Source organism: Vigna unguiculata, chromosome 5 (genome assembly GCF_037176805.1).
Source record: "Vigna unguiculata cultivar grain cowpea cultivar isolate G323 ecotype 2 chromosome 5, ASM3717680v1, whole genome shotgun sequence".
Lineage (NCBI taxonomy): Eukaryota > Viridiplantae > Streptophyta > Magnoliopsida > Fabales > Fabaceae > Vigna > Vigna unguiculata.
Genome location: NC_140796.1, coordinates 40,760,321 through 40,781,322, shown reverse-complemented (window position 1 = coordinate 40,781,322; position 21,002 = coordinate 40,760,321). Strand labels below are relative to the sequence as shown.

General features: G+C 32.4%; 1 protein-coding gene across 1 annotated transcript; it reads left to right on the top strand.

The window, feature by feature from the left end:
* The first annotated feature begins 6,948 nt into the window (after nucleotides 1–6,948).
* LOC114184646 (receptor-like protein 14) lies at nucleotides 6,949–19,057 on the top strand. Its single transcript, XM_028071961.2, has 8 exons — nucleotides 6,949–7,419; nucleotides 8,931–9,080; nucleotides 9,167–9,247; nucleotides 9,373–9,528; nucleotides 9,630–9,704; nucleotides 16,395–16,556; nucleotides 16,678–16,752; nucleotides 17,006–19,057. Exons 1-8 carry the CDS (start codon nucleotides 6,954–6,956, stop codon nucleotides 18,961–18,963), a joined length of 3,123 nt encoding a protein of 1,040 aa, XP_027927762.2. The 5' UTR covers nucleotides 6,949–6,953; the 3' UTR covers nucleotides 18,964–19,057.
* Nucleotides 19,058–21,002: the final 1,945 nt, after the last annotated feature.

Genomic DNA, 21,002 nt, shown 5'->3' with positions numbered 1-21,002 from the left:
GTAGTTATTTCTACCTCGATTGAAAATTGAGGCAAAATGTTTTGGTTCTATAGAACACAAGTATAATACCGTTTAAAAATAAAAAATAAAAAGCTAAAGGACCTATTACCTCGGTTGGGAGAAGAATTGAGGCAGAATAACAATAAAAATTGTAAAATAATAAATTTGAGAGGCCATTATGCCTCGGTCGTAGTTAGAACCGAGGTAAAATAGTTTTAAAAATTAAAAAAAAAAAGTATTAAATCTGATAAGGCATTGTGTCTTGATTTAAAACATCATCCATAACTAAATAAGGGTAATATTCAGTTCTTTGCTCCCCGACGCAAGCTTTAAAACATCTTACTTATGCAAGTCCAATGGGATGTCAATGTGTCTCCTCGATACATCAGAATCTCATGGAACCGCAATCAGCTTATTTCTTATGATGTCAGCAAGCTGGTGTAATGTAGCAATAGGATCGTCCAAAGGTATTGGAATCTTCATAGGTTTAGGACTTTCCACCTCAAGCGAATATTATTTCATAGATAAAATAATTTGATTATGACCATAAATAACATGTAAACTTAAAAGTTGAGTATTGTATGGTGGTTTAATAGTCCATACCGAGGGGTCTGAAATAGAACTAACCAAATCTCTAGGCCAGACGTGGAAAGACTGAAATGCTTGTGCCACAGTATATACCTTATCTATTGGCACAAGAACTAAACCATCTGGTACAAGAACTTCTTCTACCATGACCTTAACCCCATCGCCCGTTAGCTCCACACCATGAAGAACAATGGCTACCTCAAATATTGTTCCACGAGCCACTAGTGTCCTCTCTATACTATGCAGAACATATAGGTCACATGGATGAGCGTCGTCTGCGTCATCCCCTGGTACTTCTGAAGTCGAATAACTCATATTTTTTGCTTCTACCTGTCATAGTCAATGTTAATGTTATTTTTTAAAGGACAACTATGGAAGATCATAACTTAGCACAAAGTGATTCTTAATTTTACATGTGTATAACTTCGAAGGAAACCATCACAGATAAGATGTTCCTTAATTTTTGTTGCATTCAACTTTCTCTCATTCAAATAGTTTACACACGAACAATTAAACTTCACTCCATCATCACTTCTACCCTAATTACGTTGTGCAACATTGTATAAATTCTTCTATTACTTTCTCATATTCAACATTGATGCGTGGTGAATTAATCCAATGTCGATCCATATATATATATATATATATATATATATATATATATATATACTGAGATTGTATTAACAATTTAGTAATCTTTAATTGAATGATCACCTCACTTTTGTACTCAAGGTGTAACTCTATCCCAATCAAGAAGATCCATTGTCTTTAGTTTATTGATACATATTAACTTTAATAAATATGTCCAAAATTTCACGAAGTTTTGTCAAAATTTCGCATTGGTCTTTAGGTTACATGAAATGAAAGTGATTATCAACCACAATCAAATATGCACCTGAAGATCAATACAAAACACATATGACAAATATTCATGAAAATTAAGATATGTAAATTAAAATATATATGCTCTAATAAACTACTAAAAAATTATTAATTTTCTTAAACTGTCAAACCGGGCAATTCAAGATTGAATACATTTAAATTATAAGTACTTTCTCCTTTTAAAAAAAGTACATATTCTTTCGAAAAAAAAAACTTGGAGATAAGTAAATCATTTTTGTATTCAATTTCAAATGGGAAACTAAGTCTAACTCCATGCAACAACAATCTCAGATCAAACAAAAAAAATCAATTTAATTTAAGCATATAATTAAATAAACACACAACAACATACATTTACTTTAGCATGTAATTCAGTCCATGTATCTAACATGCAATAAATAAATAATATATTAAAAAATATAGGCTTAGTAAAATTAAGACCCTAGGAGCGTGATATGTGAGTGAAATGGAGGAGAATACAAACGTACCCATAATCCCACAATAATGCAACAATAGTCGAACACAGAGGTATCACAAATGCAACCATCTAAACAAACACTAACAAAAGTTTAAAGTAAACTCTAATCGTACCCGACCAAATAGAATAGTTAAATGTAGCACTTAGGTGATAACCCCAGGTCGTCTCCCAATGACCAAACCTTTCATTCAAAGAGTTTTTCATATGCAATTCAACACAAAGACAGGGGGAGGGGTTGGCAGATTCATAATTTCAACAAAAAGTTAATACATAATTGTAGATTTGATAAAAACGCATTAATTCTCTGATTCGAATGTAAATTCACCTATCATAGATCACCAAAATTACATGCACTGTCCAAAAACTCTTGTGAACTCATAATTAAACCACTAAGCGAGGATTAATACGATTTCATCACATCATTTAACAGTACCCACTAATTAAGCATATGTGAGAGCATCTAGAAACAACACCTAAAATCATTAAGCACGAATTCAAGTCTGTTTCAATGCAAGAACAAAAACTCAAACATTAAGCATGCTCAAAATTTGTATCTAGTAACAAACCACCGATTAAAATGATGAAGAGCAACATAAACAACGAAAAATATGCACAAAATCTCAAGATTTCATCACATTATCATCAAAGAATCAATACTCCAAATTAGTTCTCCATGGAACTCGAGTTATTGCATAAACCATAATCAAAAGACATCATAAATAAGGAAAAATTGAATTACAATGTAAATTATCAAACCAGAATGTAAAACCCTAACATGGGTGTTATCCAAATACACCAAAACGTGAAAATAGGGTGGCTGCCATCAGTGGCTATTCCAACCTCTCCAAAAATGCAAAAAGGAGATGAAAATGAAAAATGAATGTGCTGGTTACAAAACCCTAAACCCTTCACGTGGTCACATCACCACAAATGCACAAATTTACAAAAATGTGATTCTAGTTAGCAGAATTACAAAAATGTCTCTATGGGCTAAAAGTGTTGGCCCAATGAAGTGGACAGGCTCATTGACATAGCGCAGACGTGACAATGATGTGGAAATTACATGTCCACTCTCTTTTAACCTTATGATTAGCATTAAAGCTCCAAAATTTTCTTCATAGAGTACCTAAAAATAATTAGAAATAAAACTTAGACCAATTAATGTCAAATTACTCAAAATTTGGAATAATGGCTCAATGAAGCCCAATTGAAGAAAATGCACTAACAAAAGACAATTAAGCACTAAACAACCATCAAGGTGGGCACAACAAGATAATGAAATAAGGGAAAATAATGACTCATCAATGTGTACTCAATACTAGAATCTAAACTAACTTATGAAATTTGGAAAAGCAAGCAAAGTTCATAATTTTACATATATCATAATTTTGCATAATTTCAAAAAGAAAGCAAACTATTTTGCATATTTTATTATCATCAATCCCATTTTTAATAGCAAAGTATTTTCCATTAACAACAATCTCCTCTTTACAAGAAAAAAAAATACAAACTCAATTTCTAACAAAATACAAACCCAAATTCATCATAAATCAACATAATCACAAATTTAAAATTGAAAACTTAAGAATAGATGCAAAACAAAAATGAAGTAAAATGCAAAAATATATCGTGCAAAGGGGTTGGGCAGAATGGCGGCATTAGGCGCGACGCTGCAATGGCTCGTTCAATGGCGTACTAGTGGTGGAAGGACGAAAGGTGTAGGTGACTCTACAATGACATTCTCTCATTGCGAGGAAGAAGGAAGAAGATGCTGAACAATGGTCAATTCTGCATCTGATTTGGGATTTTTTTTACCTTAGAGAGATCTTATTGCCTCAGTTATTTTGAAAACCGAGGCCTAAACCTTAATATGCCTCGGTTATAATAACACCCGAAGCATATTCTCCTATTCTGCCTCGGTTCTTCCAGAATCGAGACCGTTCAACTCATAAAATAATTAAAAAAACAATGTCATTTTTGTAAATTAGACCAACTTAATGGCATTGGGTGGCCGGAAATGGAAGCAAACTATGTTTTTTTTCTCTTTTGTTTTAGGGGAACTGAAGCATAAAACTCTTAAAATAATTCAAAATAGCGGGAATTTTGAAAATTTGGGAGACATTAGGCTTTAGTTGTGAATGATCTGAAGCATAAAATGGATTCTTCCTTGGGAATTATCACAACTGAGGCATTAAAGTTCAATTAAATTGCAAAAAGGCCACCGTGTTTTAATATGCCTCATTTACGTTAGAATTGAGACATATAGGGCGATTGAATCGGCCTAAACTGCATTAGTGTGACTATGTCTTGGAATCATAAAAAATAATTTACACTAAAAAAGAAACCATCTCTTGTTGACTTTACCGAGAAAGATGCTCTGGGGAAGTTTAATTGGCCTCAATTTGTTTTGTAAATTTATTGGATATTACATCAAGAATGTTAATTCTATCTTGGTTGGAGTTGACCCCATGATATAATTGTATAAATAGATATGCATCTCAATTCTTGATTTGTCTAGTAGGGGACTTAAGTATTATTTCTTTTATTTATATGTTGATCTAGTATTCATAGGTTTCAAATTCTCATCTCTTATGTTTTTATTAATATTGTACATGGGTTGAGGTATCTGTGATGTCTCATTCTTTTATTTATATATCAATTTTTGTTGATAAAAAAAATTAGATCAATGTTAATATGATAATACAAATATTTATTTACTAAAAAAAATTAAAAATAATTAATGTCAACATAGAATTGATTGTTGTGACTCTATTAACTAAATCATTTATAAGTAATTTTATATTTCTTTTCTAACTTTTTTTTAAAAGGAACTTAACTTTTTGTATTGCGTGAAAATCAAGAAACCATTCAACTAAAATCACATATTACGCAAGAAAAATAATTATTTTTAGCAGAGTTATTTTTGGCGTTTCTGGAAGTTTTAACCCCCACTAATGACTTTATTCGGGGTTCCCTTTTTCCCTACAAGAGCCAAAATAGATAAGAAATTACTGGGGGTTTTTAGCAACCCCTGGTATTAGCACAACTTATTGGAGGCTTACAAAATCACATATTGTTAGAACCATATGTCAACAATCAACTTTCAATATTTTGTCATAGGGTTTCAAACCCATCTTATGTTTTGTTACATGTTTTTGAATAATACATAAATCCTAAAATAAATGTAAAATCATAAAAGGAAAAGGTTTTAATTTTTATGTATTTATAATTTTCCTATAACATTTATAAAAAGATAAAAAAAAACAAAATTTACAATTTTAGCCATTCATAAATCCAAAGCATAAAGTATACAATCCCTTATAGTTCATTTATTTCCATTTAGTTGCTTCTCTTCTCTTCTCTCTCAATGTAGTACAAAATTTTCTTGTACACCAGAAGTCAACAAAAACAACCTTCTTAATCAACTAATAGAATAGAAGGAGGTCACATTTACTTGATAGAGCATAATGATTCCACTTGTCATGTTGTTCTGTTAATCAATGAGCACGATAAATCTATGACTTTGCTGCATGTTTCTTTATGAAACTCCTTCTTGTTGGGTGCCTTGTGGAAGTACAAATACCCTCTAAAGATCTCATTTGATCCTTCTCTTGAGATAACTCATCTATTCCATCATGCACACAATTTATTCACTAATCATGATATTTATAAATTGTAGGGCCCGCAAATTGTGAGGTGAAAAGAACTAAGTTACCTAAAAAGTGATGCAAACTAAAATTATCGTTGAATCGCTCTACCCCTATTAAGAAGAACGCTTAGCATCTCACAATTGCAGTTGTCTTGAGGATTCGAGTTTTGATCTCATGTCCAACATCAACTACCCTTCCATTGTAAGAAACCTCATTGCCTTAAAACCACATTGGTACTCCTCACTACGCAGAACAACTAGTGTTCAATTGTTGTAATAACTTTATATTAGGTAAAGTAGCAAACCTGTGAAGAAATTGCTGACACATGAGGTAGTTGTGAAGTAACACGAACTACCAAACTTACAACCCACAAACTAAAGCCACTAAACACAACGCAAGATAGATTTGGATGAAAGAGGGAAAGTAAGAAATTAACATGAAAGTGAAAAATAAATCGAAATCCATAACCAATTCAAAGTTGCAATTGACCTATGAACATTCGAAAAGGGAAAAGCAGAGAAATTGGAAGCTCCATTTGAGAAGTTACGATTGAGAGAGGGCAAACTAAAGATTTTTTACTGAGATTATTAAGAGACAAGAAAATAAATTTTTTATCTGAGATTGAAAGATGAAGTATTGAGAAAATATGATTGTGTTCGGTCACGCGTGAAAAGAATAGAATGGACTTCACCAAAAAAGTGAGAAAACGAAAATTATGAAAAAGTAGAAAGAAATCAAATTTCCGGGGTTCATTTAAAAAACCTCTAACACTTCTCAAGGATTTAAAAAACCTTTACCCTATAAATAAATTACTTGAGGTTATTTTAACCCCTCTGGTTATAAATCAGAATTGATGTACTGTTAGTGAACACTAATATTTCAAAATTAATTTGATATTTTGTTGTAGTGTAATAATTTTGCATAGTCACATACTTTAGAGTGTGACCCTCTTGAGACCCGGTCCACCTCGCCAGCGGCAGAAAAATTGTTCGAATGTAATCATATGGATATGTTAACAGAAGTCAAACAATTTAGAATCTAATTTGATATATTTTCGTCATGACATGAGGTACCGGTATTGAAACGTAACAGTATCGTCAAGAACAAACAACTTTAAGGTCAAATACTTATCTTTCAAAGTAATTTGGAGACACGATTATATTGGTAATCAGGCACTCGGACAGGTTTTTGAGACATGCAGTAGACTTCCATCCACTCATGAATCTTTCTAGGGCTTATCTGGCTAAATTTATTCAATGGTTGAGTAGCAACCAGATGTCGAGTTCCAAGTTGCACAAAATGTTAAGAGGGTAAAAGCTATATATGCAAACGATATTAGAAATAGTAAAGCAGTAATGTTGAAGTCAGTGTTCCATATGGAGTTTTGTGGGAAGAAAGCGTGGTTGGTGTTCTTGGGAGCAATGGTAGTTTTGAGTCATGTGTTAGGCACAAATGGTTGTTTCGAAAAAGAGAAGAGTGCACTGTTAGATTTCAAAGCTAGTTATGCGAGTGAGTCATATGCGCTACCTTCGTGGTTGAATGACCCAAAGAGCAATTGTTGTTCCTGGGAAAGAGTGACATGCAGTTCATCTTCTGGCCACATCATTCATCTCGCACTTGGAAATCTTCATAGAACTAATGAAAGTGAAATACTACCTGCTGAATTTCCATTTGGTGAAATGGGACCATATTTGCCGATAATGCGACCATATTGTTTAAAGCCAACACGCATCTTAAACTGCTCATTGTTCCTTCCCATGAGGGAACTGAGAAGTCTTGCTTTGTCCAATAATTGTTTTCTGGGATTCTTTCGGAATCAAGGTAATGAGATCTTATATCTTGCGTGTTTATTTACTTTTATGCTCTTTGTTTTTAAGTAATTGTTGTTGGATTCTTTAACTATACTTGACAAGAGTTGGTATATAATTTGGGAGATGAGATGAGTATTCAACTACTCCTTAATAAGGGACTTGAATATAAGTTTTTAATATATTGTTTGAAGTTTTTTTTTTTGTTAGACATAAAGGCAAAGTGTCTTATATGAGTTAACTCATGGTTTAAAACTTCTTAGCTTCACTTCTTCTATGTATCGACTTCATGTGTTTACTTGAAAATCTCAGCAATCATTAGTATTAGTTATATCCCATAATAATTGTGCAACGTTCACTAAAAAAAAGTAGACACACGGTAATCCATTATCGAAAGATTACTGACACCTAATTTTATCGATGAATAATTCACACAAAATTTACTTATAGATATTACCAACAAATATTCATTAAAAAAATTTACATATGACTTATTTTTTATTAATGAAACTGTCATAACCATTGATTTTATAAATTTGTTTGTCATATTGAGTCAAGTTTAAATATTAATTTTTTAAAGATATATGAGAATCTATTGTAATAAGATTTATTTAACTTAAATAGCAAACAATTATTGAATAATTACTATATATCACCGATAAATATTTAATTCATGTTTGATATATTTAGTATTTAGAATGAGAAAATGAATTGAAAATCTCGTACTAATCAAATATATATAATATAATATACTATATAAATATAAATAAAAATGAGTAAAATTTATAAGGTTAATTTAGATTAAAAATATTAAACATTCAAAAGAAACGGAACAAATCGAAGGCAAAAGTCAGTCTTAATTATTTTAAATAAGTTAAAGCCTATTTGAGGAAAGTTCATTTCAATCTAAACATTTCTTCCCTAAATCTCAAATTGTGAAACAAAATATCTATCCTTTATTGGCATCTTTCGCAGTTTCATATAATGTTAAAATCGTGATATTTCTGCTCAAAACAATTAGTGAGAATTGTTATAATATATATTTTCAAAGCTAATACCCACTCCATTTCATATTCACGAACATTTTAACTTAAAAAATTGTATCGGTAGACGTTTTTATTTTTTGAATGAAATATTTAATTATTTTTCATTTTTAAAATTTTTCTCTTCTTAAATATTAGATTCACAATAGTATGTTTATAAAAGCTAAAAATAAATAAACATATATTTTATTAAAATTGAATCACAAAAAAACTTTATTGTCATGGATCCATTGTTTTTCTTAACTTGTATGACAAAATGTTAATTGTCATGTGACTATATGGTAAGATAAATATGTGCTTAGTCCCGTAATTAACAGCTTTATGTTTATATATGTTAATGTTTTGAAGTTCAAAAGGGTTAGAACAAAACTAAAAAGTAAGTTTATAACAAATACAAAATAAAACTTAGACCCTTAATTAGTTAAGCCTATTTAACTCAAAGATGAAGTAATATAGTGAATGATGAATATATATCTTTCAGATGGTGGCAATTTAACGTTAAAGAAGTTAGAGACATTAGATCTGAGTTTCAATTCTTTCAATGAGAGCATAATGGAACTTGTGGGTACTCTTCCATCTATCAAGAATTTAAATCTTTGTGGTAATTCTATTCGTGGACCCTTTATGAAAGGTATGGATGCAACTATGTAAGTACTTATATGTTTCGCACTTGGAGATTATGCACATTCTAATTGCTATGTTTTTGTTTCTTCTAAGAATTGTCACTTTTACCAAACTTGGAAGTGTTGGATTTGAGCATGAATCTTATTGGCAATGGCAGCTTTCTCGCATCTCAAGGTACATGTGTGTGTTATGTTGCGGACATGAGTTAATGAAATTGAAACTGGTTTAAAAAGGATATAATATTAGTATCTTATATTTATTATTCATCTATCGTTAAAGTGAATTTTGAAAGCTTTCAGATTATCAAAGCATGTCAAGATTGAAAAAGTTGGGAACATTAGATCTGAGTTTCAATTATCTGAATGAGAGCATAATGGAATTGGTGGGTGTTATCCCATCCATCAAGAATTTAACAATGGCCGCTAATTTTATAGGTGGCCCCTTTCCTATGAAAGGTACGAAACTCTGAATGCAAGCAATTATTAATCAATGCATGTTCAGCATTTTGAGACCTTTGCGTATTCAGATTTGTTTTATTTTTTCTTCTTCTTCCAAGAATTGACACTTTTACCAAACTTGGAAATGCTGGATTTGAGTGGGAATCGTCTTGTTAGCCACGTTCCAACCGAAGGTATGTACGTGTTTGTTGCTGCTAAGGGTGTTATTTGCAGATGATTTGATAGTCATTGAGTTGATTTTGTATTTGATAAAGCAAGAAGAATTTTAAAATTTTTAAAGTGAAATAATTTGTTTGGATGAACAAATTAAAAGAAAATTGAAATTGAAATTTTTTTCAAATAATTAAGGTAATAAAATTTGAAATTTATTAAAAAAAGAATGAAATTGAAATTCCAATGGAATTTTTTATTGGTTAGAATGAAAGAAGTTTGCGCAGGTCCAAAAAGTCAATTCGTATTGACCTTCAACACGGGTCAAGTAGTCTCAACATCAAATCCGGGTTTACTCGGCTCAACTATGAACCTGGGTCGACTTGATTCGACCTTCTGCTAAAGTTGACTCGTCTCTATTTATGGTCCGAAGCAACTTTTCTCGACCTTTTGTCTGGCCTATTCAACTTGACATTCAACTTAACTCGATTCAGCTCGACCTTTCAGTTCGGGTTGGTTGAGCTTGACCTTCGTTCTAGGTTACATGACTCCACTTTCGACCTGGACCTACTCAGCTTAACCTTCGACATGTGCCTACTCGACTTGACGTTTTGCTAGTCCTAAATCATCTCAAACTTCAACCAGGGTTGATTAATCTCGACTTAGGTTGAGTTTTGGCCAAAACTGACATGTCTCAACCTTTAGCTTGGACCCATTGGTCTCGAGTGACTTGACATGACCTTCGGCTTGGGCCTACTCAATGTACCCTTTAGTGTGGGCCTACTCAACTCGACCTTCAGCTTGTGGTGACCTATCTCGAACATCGAACATGATCGACTTGTCTCGACCTTCAGCCAAGGTTGATTCATCTTGAGCTTTAGTTATGTTGACTCAGCTTGATCTTTTGCTCAGGTCGACTTGGATCTCCGTTTCGATTCATGTATGATATGCTTGACCATCAACACAAACCAACATTGTATCGAACTTCTCAACCTTCGTCTAACTTTGACTCATCTTGATATTCGGCCAAGGCCAACTTGTCTCGACCTTTGGTCATACCAACTCTTCTCGACCTTCGATTAGGGCTGACTAGTGTCAATCTCTGGCCAAGACCCACTAGTTTCAACCTTTGGCTAGGGTCGTCTAATCTCGACCTTTGGCTAGGGCCAACTCCACCCAAGTCAACTCGGCTTAACCTTCTGCCCTAGTAAACTTAGTTTGACCATTAATCTCAAACCGCCATAGCTCAACTTTTGACGTTGTAAGACGAACCAATTCAGTCTGGGATGAACGATGGGTGGAGTCAATTATGGTCAAGGTGCAGACGAGTTGTCTTGCGTCGAAGGTCGAGACAACCAAACCTAGGTTGAAGGTCGAGCCGAATGAGCTCTGATCCAAAGGTCGAGCCAAATATTTTTAAAATAGAATTTTACATTAAAAGGGAAATTAATTTGTTTTAACAAAACAAGAGAATTGAAAATCAAGATATTTCAATTACTCCATCAAAAAAACTATTTAAAATAAAGTGAAAATAATTCAATTGTATCTAAGACACCCATTTGATAATTTTTTAATATTTTTATTTGTTGTTTACTTTTATCATGTAGAATACTATTTTGATGTATTTTATATAATTTTTTTTCTAACTCATTATCATACTGTAATTTTTTCACTATAATTGTATAAATAAATTTTGTTTACTATAATATAAATATATAATGTAATTGCCATGAATTTCTTTTTATCACCATCCAACATATATTGAAGTTCAAAAGATATAAGATATATACTAAAATTTTATTATTAGTTTAATCTTTGTTCTTTACATAATTTTGATGATATATTACAACTTTTATTAGCATAAAAAAAAAGATTCATTAGAATTAAAAAAATTGAAGTAAACATATATTTAAAATATATTTTAATTTGAATATTTGTTTTTCTTTTATATATTTTTAAATTTTATCAACTATGTTTCACTAATGTTTGCAAATTTAATAAATGTTTTGATTCTCATGACATTTTGTTTCATATTCTAATTTGAAATGTATACAATTATAATTTCTTTCTAAATATTTGATATCGAAGAAACAACTTTTTTCTTAATATTGAATATTTGATAATATTATGTTTCATTTATCGTAATTTTTTATTATTTTATAAAAATTAAAATTAATACCTGTTGGATTTTGATCTGGGAATGAATTTTTTCGATAGGGATGGGTATGGGATATTTAAACCTGTCCCTGCCCCACCCCGTTGTCATCCCTAATTGCACTCATAAACACTTCCAAAATAATTATAAAAATAATATTTAAAATATAAACACTCAAAATACACACATCAAGAATCAAACACATGACTAACAACCCATAACTAAGACTTAACCAACTATGCTACACTTCACTTATATAAAATTATTTATTTATTAATTTAAATAATACTCCTCACTTCCAATTACCACTCTTGAAAATATAATTATTTTTCTTGGGTCTTACACTCACCACCAAGGAGTTTTGAGTGAACCACCCAAAGCCACCACTATTACCCAAGATCAAGAGCATGTCACACACGTATGTCCAGAACCATAACAACCACACCTCATCCAACATGCATTCCATCAATATGCATATAACAAATATAAGCATTATTATACTTCCTAAAGCATGTGCTTCATATCATCATCAACATCATGTTTCAAGGAATACATCTCATTATAGAACAATCACACAAGAATCAATTAGCAAACAATCAATCAAACAAGACAACTTACCATTATCATACCTCATAAGGACTCAACTTCTCTATAACCATGACCACACGAGTACAACTGCACCAGCTTAGTCTACACAAAGAAAAACCTCAGGTAAAAGTTTGAGCATACACCATGAGATCTCTAACACCTAAAGACTCGTTTTCCCCACAAGAAAACACAAGCAAGCATGTTTTGACTACATGCAAGCAATTCCCACACTCAAAACCACTAACAATTCCACTTCCAATTGGTTTAGATGAAACCCTTCTCACCACAAACACGAGCGCTCCACCATAAGCTCTAGAGAGAATTACAAGGACCATATTCTAGAGAAAAGTATAATTATTGAGTAATGCAACTTAGTGTTAGAGATATTTTACTTAACCATGAGTCTTCAAAAACATATCGATCATAGAGTTGCACGTATTTAGTTTCCAAACTCTCTCATGACCACTTGTCCTCTTATCCATGACTCAGTACTCCACTACAACCCTCGCATCAGCAAACCACCTTCGCCACGTGACCATCATGCACTAAAACAACTCAATGGACCATAGTGTCTATTGCTCACAACATCTAATGCTACCACACTATACATACTTTGACTCATACGTGTCTGCAAGCCTCAAGGCACCTCCTCGTCTAACCCTGAAGTCGTCTAACCCTGAAGCCTGCTAGCCTCAAGGCGCTTCCCTTGGTTGATGTGAAGAAGAAAAAGCATAGAAACAATGTTTAGGTCTATTTATTTGATGTTAGGTTGAGATGTGGCAGAGCCAAATGACAGAAGTGAATGGAAAAGACAAGAATACCAAAGCGTTTATGATTATTTGCTTGACATTAGGATTAAGATGTAGTAAAGGTGAATGTTAGAGGCAATTGACGATGAGGATAACACAATGTCGGCTTGAGAATGTTAGGTTATGATCACTACAAGAATATTGACAAATAGCATCGACCAAAATGGGATGCTACAAGGCCAAAGCCCATGAAAATATAAAGATGGCGTCGGTCTCCCAACGGTGAAGTGAGGAACACTAAAGCCACCAATGCAAAGGCTCTTTGCATGGGCCAAAGAATGACAAATAGTAACTATGTGCTTATTGTCCACTAGATCGACACGAAGGAAAAAATATATTATTTTAAGATGCATGGGTCAAGCTCACACATGATAGCGTCGATTTTGCGTCAACTTAGCCCACGCAAATGCTTGTAATTTTGAAAAAATGGAAATTCCGTTTGGAGACATATCCCAAAATCTGCTTCAACCAATTCATTAACACACTGGTTCAAAGACCCATCGGTTCCAATAACAAAATCAATTGATCCAATCATAAAACCACATTTTTTTTTTATCGGCAAAGAATTAAATTAAATTAATAATAGAGCACTTGAGGGGTGCTCTAACCCATTTACAAAAAGATGAGAGAAAGATGCAGTGCATCTCCAAAACCTGTCAAAACAATGATAAAACTTTCACGTACAAAAGCTAAGACACCCCTAGACATTGGCATAAAATATATATCATAGGGGCAATCGAACAACATCTAAGCAACATTCTTGGAAAGGAAATAGAGTTTGAGTAGGAGCCAACAACATACTATGCTTCTACAATAATCTGGCAAAACAATTAATTGGACTTTCACTGCTAGAGCTATGCCTTCCTAACGTCAAACTGGGTAGGAATCTTAAGATTAGCCACCCATATCGCACCTTCCCCAGCCAGTCTACAAGATTACACAGAGAGTGAATACAAAACCAGGTATGCATGGTTCGTTGAGCTCCCGAAACTATGTTCTCTTGGTTGTTACGGAGTAACCAAAGAAGTGTGCATAATCACTGATGAAGAGCTCATTGCTTTAGACATGGGAATCCTTTTCATGCTCACTTGACAACTTAAACACAGAAAGAATCATATCATAGAGATTTTAAACACACAATAGGAGCGAAGTTCCAGTCACTATATGAAAACTTTACCGAAGGAATTTTATGTTTCAACCAAGCCTAAGCGTTAACTTGAGCAAGACTAAAAATCTCTTCAGTGTCAACTTTTTTTTGCTTAAAGATCACCTCATTCCTATGTCTCCAAATTTCCCCAACTATAGCCAGCCCCATTCCTTTCCACATTGTGTTTTGCCTAGTGTTCAAGCTACTCATATGAAAGTGTATCCTAGCTTGGTTGTGATGCACTGAGCTCACCCTTATCCAGCTATCACACATTTTCCACACCTTTTGAGACATTGTACAAGAGAAAAATAGGTGTGATGCACTCTCTTCCCAATCTAGGCATAACTCACACAAAGAGTGTTGTAATTGGACTTCCTTCATTGATAATTTATCCTTTGTTAGTAATTTATCCAAAAGTAGCCTCCATCCAAATAACTGTGCCTTCGGAATCACTCTTATACTCCATAACTATGTGAACACCTTGTCGCTTTCCCCTTTGGAATCATAAAACCACATTAAAATCAAACAATATACAAATTACCAATATACTAAATCACACAACTCACCTTTGGATTCAAGGATTCAGTTCCACCAAAGGAGCTTCACCTCAAACCAACATGCCCACCCACACAACAACATCAACATTCGGGTCCTCATCAACAAAAATTTCACCACCCATTAGGGTTTCTCAGTTCATATCAATGATAAATGGAAGCATGGGTATAAATCCTTACCAGGTGAAGTCACCAATCCAGTTGGGATGGCACTAATGGGGCACGAAATTGGGAGCCTTCGCAATATGAAGACATGGCTTCCCTTCATCGGAATCACCACTGTAGTTTTCGTCGGCTTTGTGCCCACAATCGCCGTCCAGCTTTGAAATTCCAAAGGGGAAGGGGAGTTGTGTTTTTGCAATAGTGTTTCACAAGAGAAGGAAGAGAGAGACAGGGTTCCAGCTGCGTTCTTTGCAGAGTGGGAGAAAGGGGGAAATGAATTTTTCCTACCTTTACTTAACATATATGTTTCAAATGTAAATCTCGCGCCATATTGAGTCGGCTATACGACAATACTATCATTTCAAAAGTTTTAGGTCGGCTAATCCGTCCATAATAATTAAATATTTAATTTTAAATTAAATTTATTTACCTTTGAATTGGATGAATATTTAATTTTTTTTTATTTTCATATTTTCTCATATAGCGTTCGTTGAGCCCACGCAATTTGTTGAATTGTTCTCACGTCTGTCTTGTGATGTATAAGTCAACGCCAATCTCTTTGCACATTTAGCCGACGCCACATTTTGGCAGCTAAATTCTCGCATTCTTGTAGTAGATAGTTACGATTGTAAAACAAGTATAATAGTGAATCTTGAGTTGAGTTTAAAATCATTTTTACTAAACCCATTACCTAACTCGTATAAAAGTAAGTTAGTTTGAGTAACTTAACTTGTGTAAGAGTATGTTAATTTAGGTAAAGGTTAAGTTTTTCAAGATCATAAATAAATCGAATCTAATTGTGTTGGATCATCGGGTAACTCAACCCAATGAACATTCCTAAAGAACCATAGACATGTTTGAGTATTTGTTTACAATGCTAAAATAAAATTAACTTGAACTATAAATGTACATAAAAGTTACAGAGATTTAGCCTTTTTAGCCATCAAAACCATAGTTTTGTACCATACAAATGCTAAGTCAAACGTAATTATATTTAGAAACTACAGTTTATGCATAATTTTATTTGCTTACCGTTGTTTTTAGTTTAACAAACCGTAGGGTGATCCATTGATCATAGGTAACGGGATGTGGACGGAAGCTGATTAGAAAATGGCCATTTATTTGCAAACCAATATAGAGAGCAATTTATATTGCTAGTTCACATAAACCAATAGAAAATATGGAGACATTTCAAAAACTATTGCTTTAGGGACACACAATTTACTGCATTTCTTTTACTAGTTGCAATAGTCATGTAATTTAATTAATACCTATAATAAACTAAGACAATATTTCAGATGTCCATAGCATTGAGTTCTATGTATTAAAGAAGTTGAAGACATTGAACTTAGCTGACAATAATTTTGACAAGGGAATATTTAAGTCCTTAGCTGCTTTCCCCGCTCTCAGATCTTTGAACCTAGGTTTTAATCCAATCAAAGGGGATCTTGATGAAAAAGGTATGTTCAGTCTACTTGGTTATTTAATTCTTTAACTTTGATTGCTGCATTTGAAGTATGAATTAAGAGTATATATAAGCTAATAATGTGCCTAAATAATCTCTTTTATTCTTTTCTGAAGTTTTGTCTGATCTAAGCAAACTGGAACTTCTTGGACTACGTAACGCAGATATTAATGGAATTTTACCAAATCAAGGTGAGCATGTATCATCTATGTGATTCTTTTTCTGTTTGTTCATCACAATCTATGTAAGTTAGGTAGCATATACTTTAAGTGTAATATTATTATGAGAGTTGAGTAAATATACTTGTTGCATTATCAATCAGTAAAAAATCACTCATAATTTAAGGTAGTTGTGGTAAAAATAAATAAATTTAAGGACATAGTAAAGAATGCTTAGTTTTTTTTTTTTCTTTTAAATAACATAACCTGACATGTTTGAATGTAGGTTTATGTAAAATGAAGCAACTTCAAATGCTTGATCTGTCATTAAATAATTTAAGAGGAACTTTGGATACATGCCTTGGCAATTTGACATCACTTCGCTACGTTGATTTCACCTTCAACTTCTTGAGTGGGAATGTGACACCCTTTATTGCTCAACTAAGATCTATCGAGCATCTTGGCATTGCATTCAATAGATTTGAGGGTATATTCCAATTCAACATTTTGGCCAACCATTCAAAGCTTAAGGAATTACTAATTGGCAATATGAAAGTGGAAACTGAAAATCCGCCTTGGGTTGCATCATTTCAGTTGGAAGTACTGCAAATTTGCGATTGTGAGTTAAATTTGCCAACAAAAATTCCAACTTTCCTTTCAAATCAAAGTAGATTGAGAATCCTTGATCTATCAGGAAATAACCTGGTTGGTAAGTTTCCTAGCTTGTTGCTCATGAACAACCCAAATTTACAAGAGGTCTATTTATTTCATAATTCTTTTACTGGACCTTTAGAACTACCCTTTGATCAAAATCATCGCATGGATCAAACAAAAGTGTTTTCCATATCGAACAACAAATTGCTAGGCAATCTCCCCTACAACGTTGGATTCTTCTTCCCCCGTTTGGAGACTTTGGATGTCTCAAACAATAAGTTTGATGGTCCTATTCCAGCTTCAATAGGAGAGATGTCAAGCTTAGTGGAATTGTTTCTAGGGAGCAATAACTTTTCTGGCAATGTACCTGACCACATTCTTAACAGATGCTTCTCATTACAAACATTGATGATGGACAATAACCAACTCAATGGAACACTATTGAGTGCGATCAGAAAGCTTAGGCTTACGGGCTTAACTGCATCAAGGAACAACATTGAAGGAGCAATAACAGATGAATGGTGCCAACATGAGTTGTTTATGTTAGACATATCTCACAATAAGTTCTCTGGTTCCCTGCCCTCTTGCTTCAAAATGCCAGCATACTTGTTCCTGCAGGGAAACAATTTTACAGGCATGATACCTGAATTATTCATGAGCAACCGCTCTAAAGCAACAGCCATTGATTTTAGTGAAAACAAGTTTACTGGAACAATTCCTGATAGTGTATACAAGCTTTGGTCTTTAAAATTTCTTTTATTGGCAGGTAATCACTTGCAAGGCCAAATTTCCAGTCAAATATGCCAATTAAAACTTATCAATATCTTAGACCTTTCCAAAAATAATTTCAGTGGGTCCATACCTGCTTGCTTCAGTAATATGTCGTTCGGAAATGTTACCACTCCCTTTTATATTACTGATAGGGCTAAGTTTGGCCCTAGACCTGATCTTGCAGTAATGCAACTCATAACAAAAAATTTGTATCTTTCCTACAGAAGTGATAGATTTCAATTATTGTCAGAATTAGATTTGTCATGTAATGAATTGACAGGAGAGATTCCACACCAATTAGGAGATCTGCATGGCCTTCATTCTCTCAACTTATCTCACAACCATCTAAGTGGTCTCATCCCAGAGAGCTTCCAGAAGCTTGAAAACATAGAGAGTTTAGATATTTCATATAACAACCTAAGTGGACAAATCCCTTTTCAGTTACAGGACTTGCACTATTTGGCTGTCTTCAATGTTTCCTACAACAATTTATCAGGCAAAGCACTTGACAAGGGACAGTTTTGTACCTTTGATGGGAGTAGCTACAAAGGAAATCCATATCTTACTTGGACTAACTGTAAAAGTGACAGTTCAAAACCACCACCACTTCCAACTCTATTGCATGATGATGAAGAAGAAGACTCTGAAATTGATTTCAATGCCTTCTATTGGAGTTTTGCTACATTTTATGTCATGGCACTCGCAGCGTTGGTGACACTCCTTTGGATGAATCCTCATTGGCGGAGAGTGTGGTTTTATTTTGCCCAAGTGTGCCTTCAGAAATGTTTTGGTCAATTTCTTCATGGTTTACAATTTTAACAATACTGCTTGAGAAGATTGTAGTTTGTTTTCGACTTTTCTTTAACTTCCTGAAATTCTGGTAATGTCTATTATGATGTTTTCATGTGGTTGTTTTATATATCACACAACAACAATATAATATTTTCCTGTGAGAACTTTGCCCACTTTTCATTTTTTTATAGAAGAACTCACTTGCATTAAGTTTGCGAGTTTCATTAAGTTCCTCTGATTTCAAGATTGTTAAAACAAAAGAAAACCATTATTAGCAAATAAAGATAAGTCTTTGCCTCTTTTTAAATTGTGGTAAGAATTTGGATTTTTGACTTTTGTTAGTTATCCTTTATTTTGCCTTTAAAATACTAAGATTGATATTGTAAGGTTGGTTAAAATACTCCGTTGGTCCTCTTTTTGTACCAAAATCTCAATTTTATTCTTGTATTTTTTATTAGTCTCAATTAGGTTCACATCTTTGTAAATTAGTAACAATTATAGAACTAACACCATAACACCATTAAGTATGTGTCACGTGTCAGCTCCTCGTTTTTTTGAATTTTTAAATTTTTAAATTTTAATTTTTTTTTATTTTTAAGTTTTTTTGAAAAATATATTTATGCCATGTGTCACGTGTCAATCTAATATGGTGACACGTGTCAATTATTGTATGAATCTCAATTTGGTTATCATATTTGTTAATTTAATTTGATTTCAGTCTCAAATTTTTTTTAAAATTTTCAATTTCAAGCGCTCCAAATTTAGACTAAATTTTACTTTTATATAATGTTATGATTATTTTTATTAAAATTGATATTTATATTAAATATTTTAATAATATTAATTGTATTTAATATTAAAATTTTAAATATATTTATTTTAGTTTGTTATAAAATTGTTTTAAAATTTTACATTTGAATTTATAAAATTATTATTTTTAAGCCAAATCTAAAAAATTGTCGATATATATAATTTTATACAAAAATTTCGAATATAAATTTATTAATCTATATATTTATAATTTTAAAATAAAATTTAAATAAATTTTAATGTAAAATATAAATTTAAATAAATTAAATATTGTTAAAAATATGTAATAGAAATATCACTTGTAATAAAAATATCATCATTACATTTATATAAAAATTAAATTTGGAGCACATGAAATTAAGAATTAAAAAAAAAATTAGGACTGAAATCAAATCAAATTAACAAATATGAGGACCAAATTGAGATTCATACAATAATTTGACACGTGTTGTCATATTAGATTGACACGTGATACACTACAAATGTGACATGTGGCATAAATATATTTTTTAAACAAAATTTAAAAAATTTTAAAAAAATTTAAAATTTTAAAAAAATTCAAAAAAAATGAGGAGCTGACACGTGACACCTATTTAACGATGTTAGTTCTATATTAACAGAAAGGAACTGATTGTTATTAATTTACAGAAATGTTAACTTAATTGAAACTAATAAAAATACGAAAATCAAATTGAGATTTTAGACAAAAACGAAGACCAACGAAGTATTTTAACCTTGTAAGGTTTTTATACTTAGAAAAAGGAAATTCTTAGTATTTTATAATTGCTAATGACTTCAAAATAACCTACTTATTAAATAAGTAAATCGCTATTTGATTTCTTAAAATGTATTGTATTTCACATTAGTCTCTGAAAAAAAAATCATAAATAAGTGTGACACATAAAATTTAGGTTTAATTAATCGTAAGGTACCCAGTTTGGTACTAGTGTGTCAAATTGGTACCCGCTTTTAAAAAAGTGTCAATTGCATCCCAACTTTTGAAAATTGCTTCAATTAGGTCCCTTTCAGACAGAGTTGACTAACGCCGTTAGTCAACGTGCCACGTGTCAATCTGTGGTTTTTTTTTATTTTTGTTTAAAAAAATTTTAATTTTTTTTTAATTTTTTAATTTTTTTTTAATTTTTTTTAAAAAAAATAAAAATGCCACGTGTCAAGTCCCTGTGTGTGACACGTGGCATTGTCAGTGTCACGTGACATTGTAATGCCACGTGTCAGTGTCACTATTAGATGTCATT

Excerpts from the sequence above, each read along its gene's own strand:
- LOC114184646 (XM_028071961.2), top strand. The coding sequence starts at position 6,954 with ATGTTGAAGTCAGTGTTCCATATGGAGTTTTGTGGGAAGAAAGCGTGG. Across the intron at positions 9,248-9,372 it reads CAGCTTTCTCGCATCTCAAG|ATTATCAAAGCATGTCAAGA; the intron begins GTACATGTGTGT and ends GAAAGCTTTCAG. Across the intron at positions 16,557-16,677 it reads AGGGGATCTTGATGAAAAAG|TTTTGTCTGATCTAAGCAAA; the intron begins GTATGTTCAGTC and ends TCTTTTCTGAAG.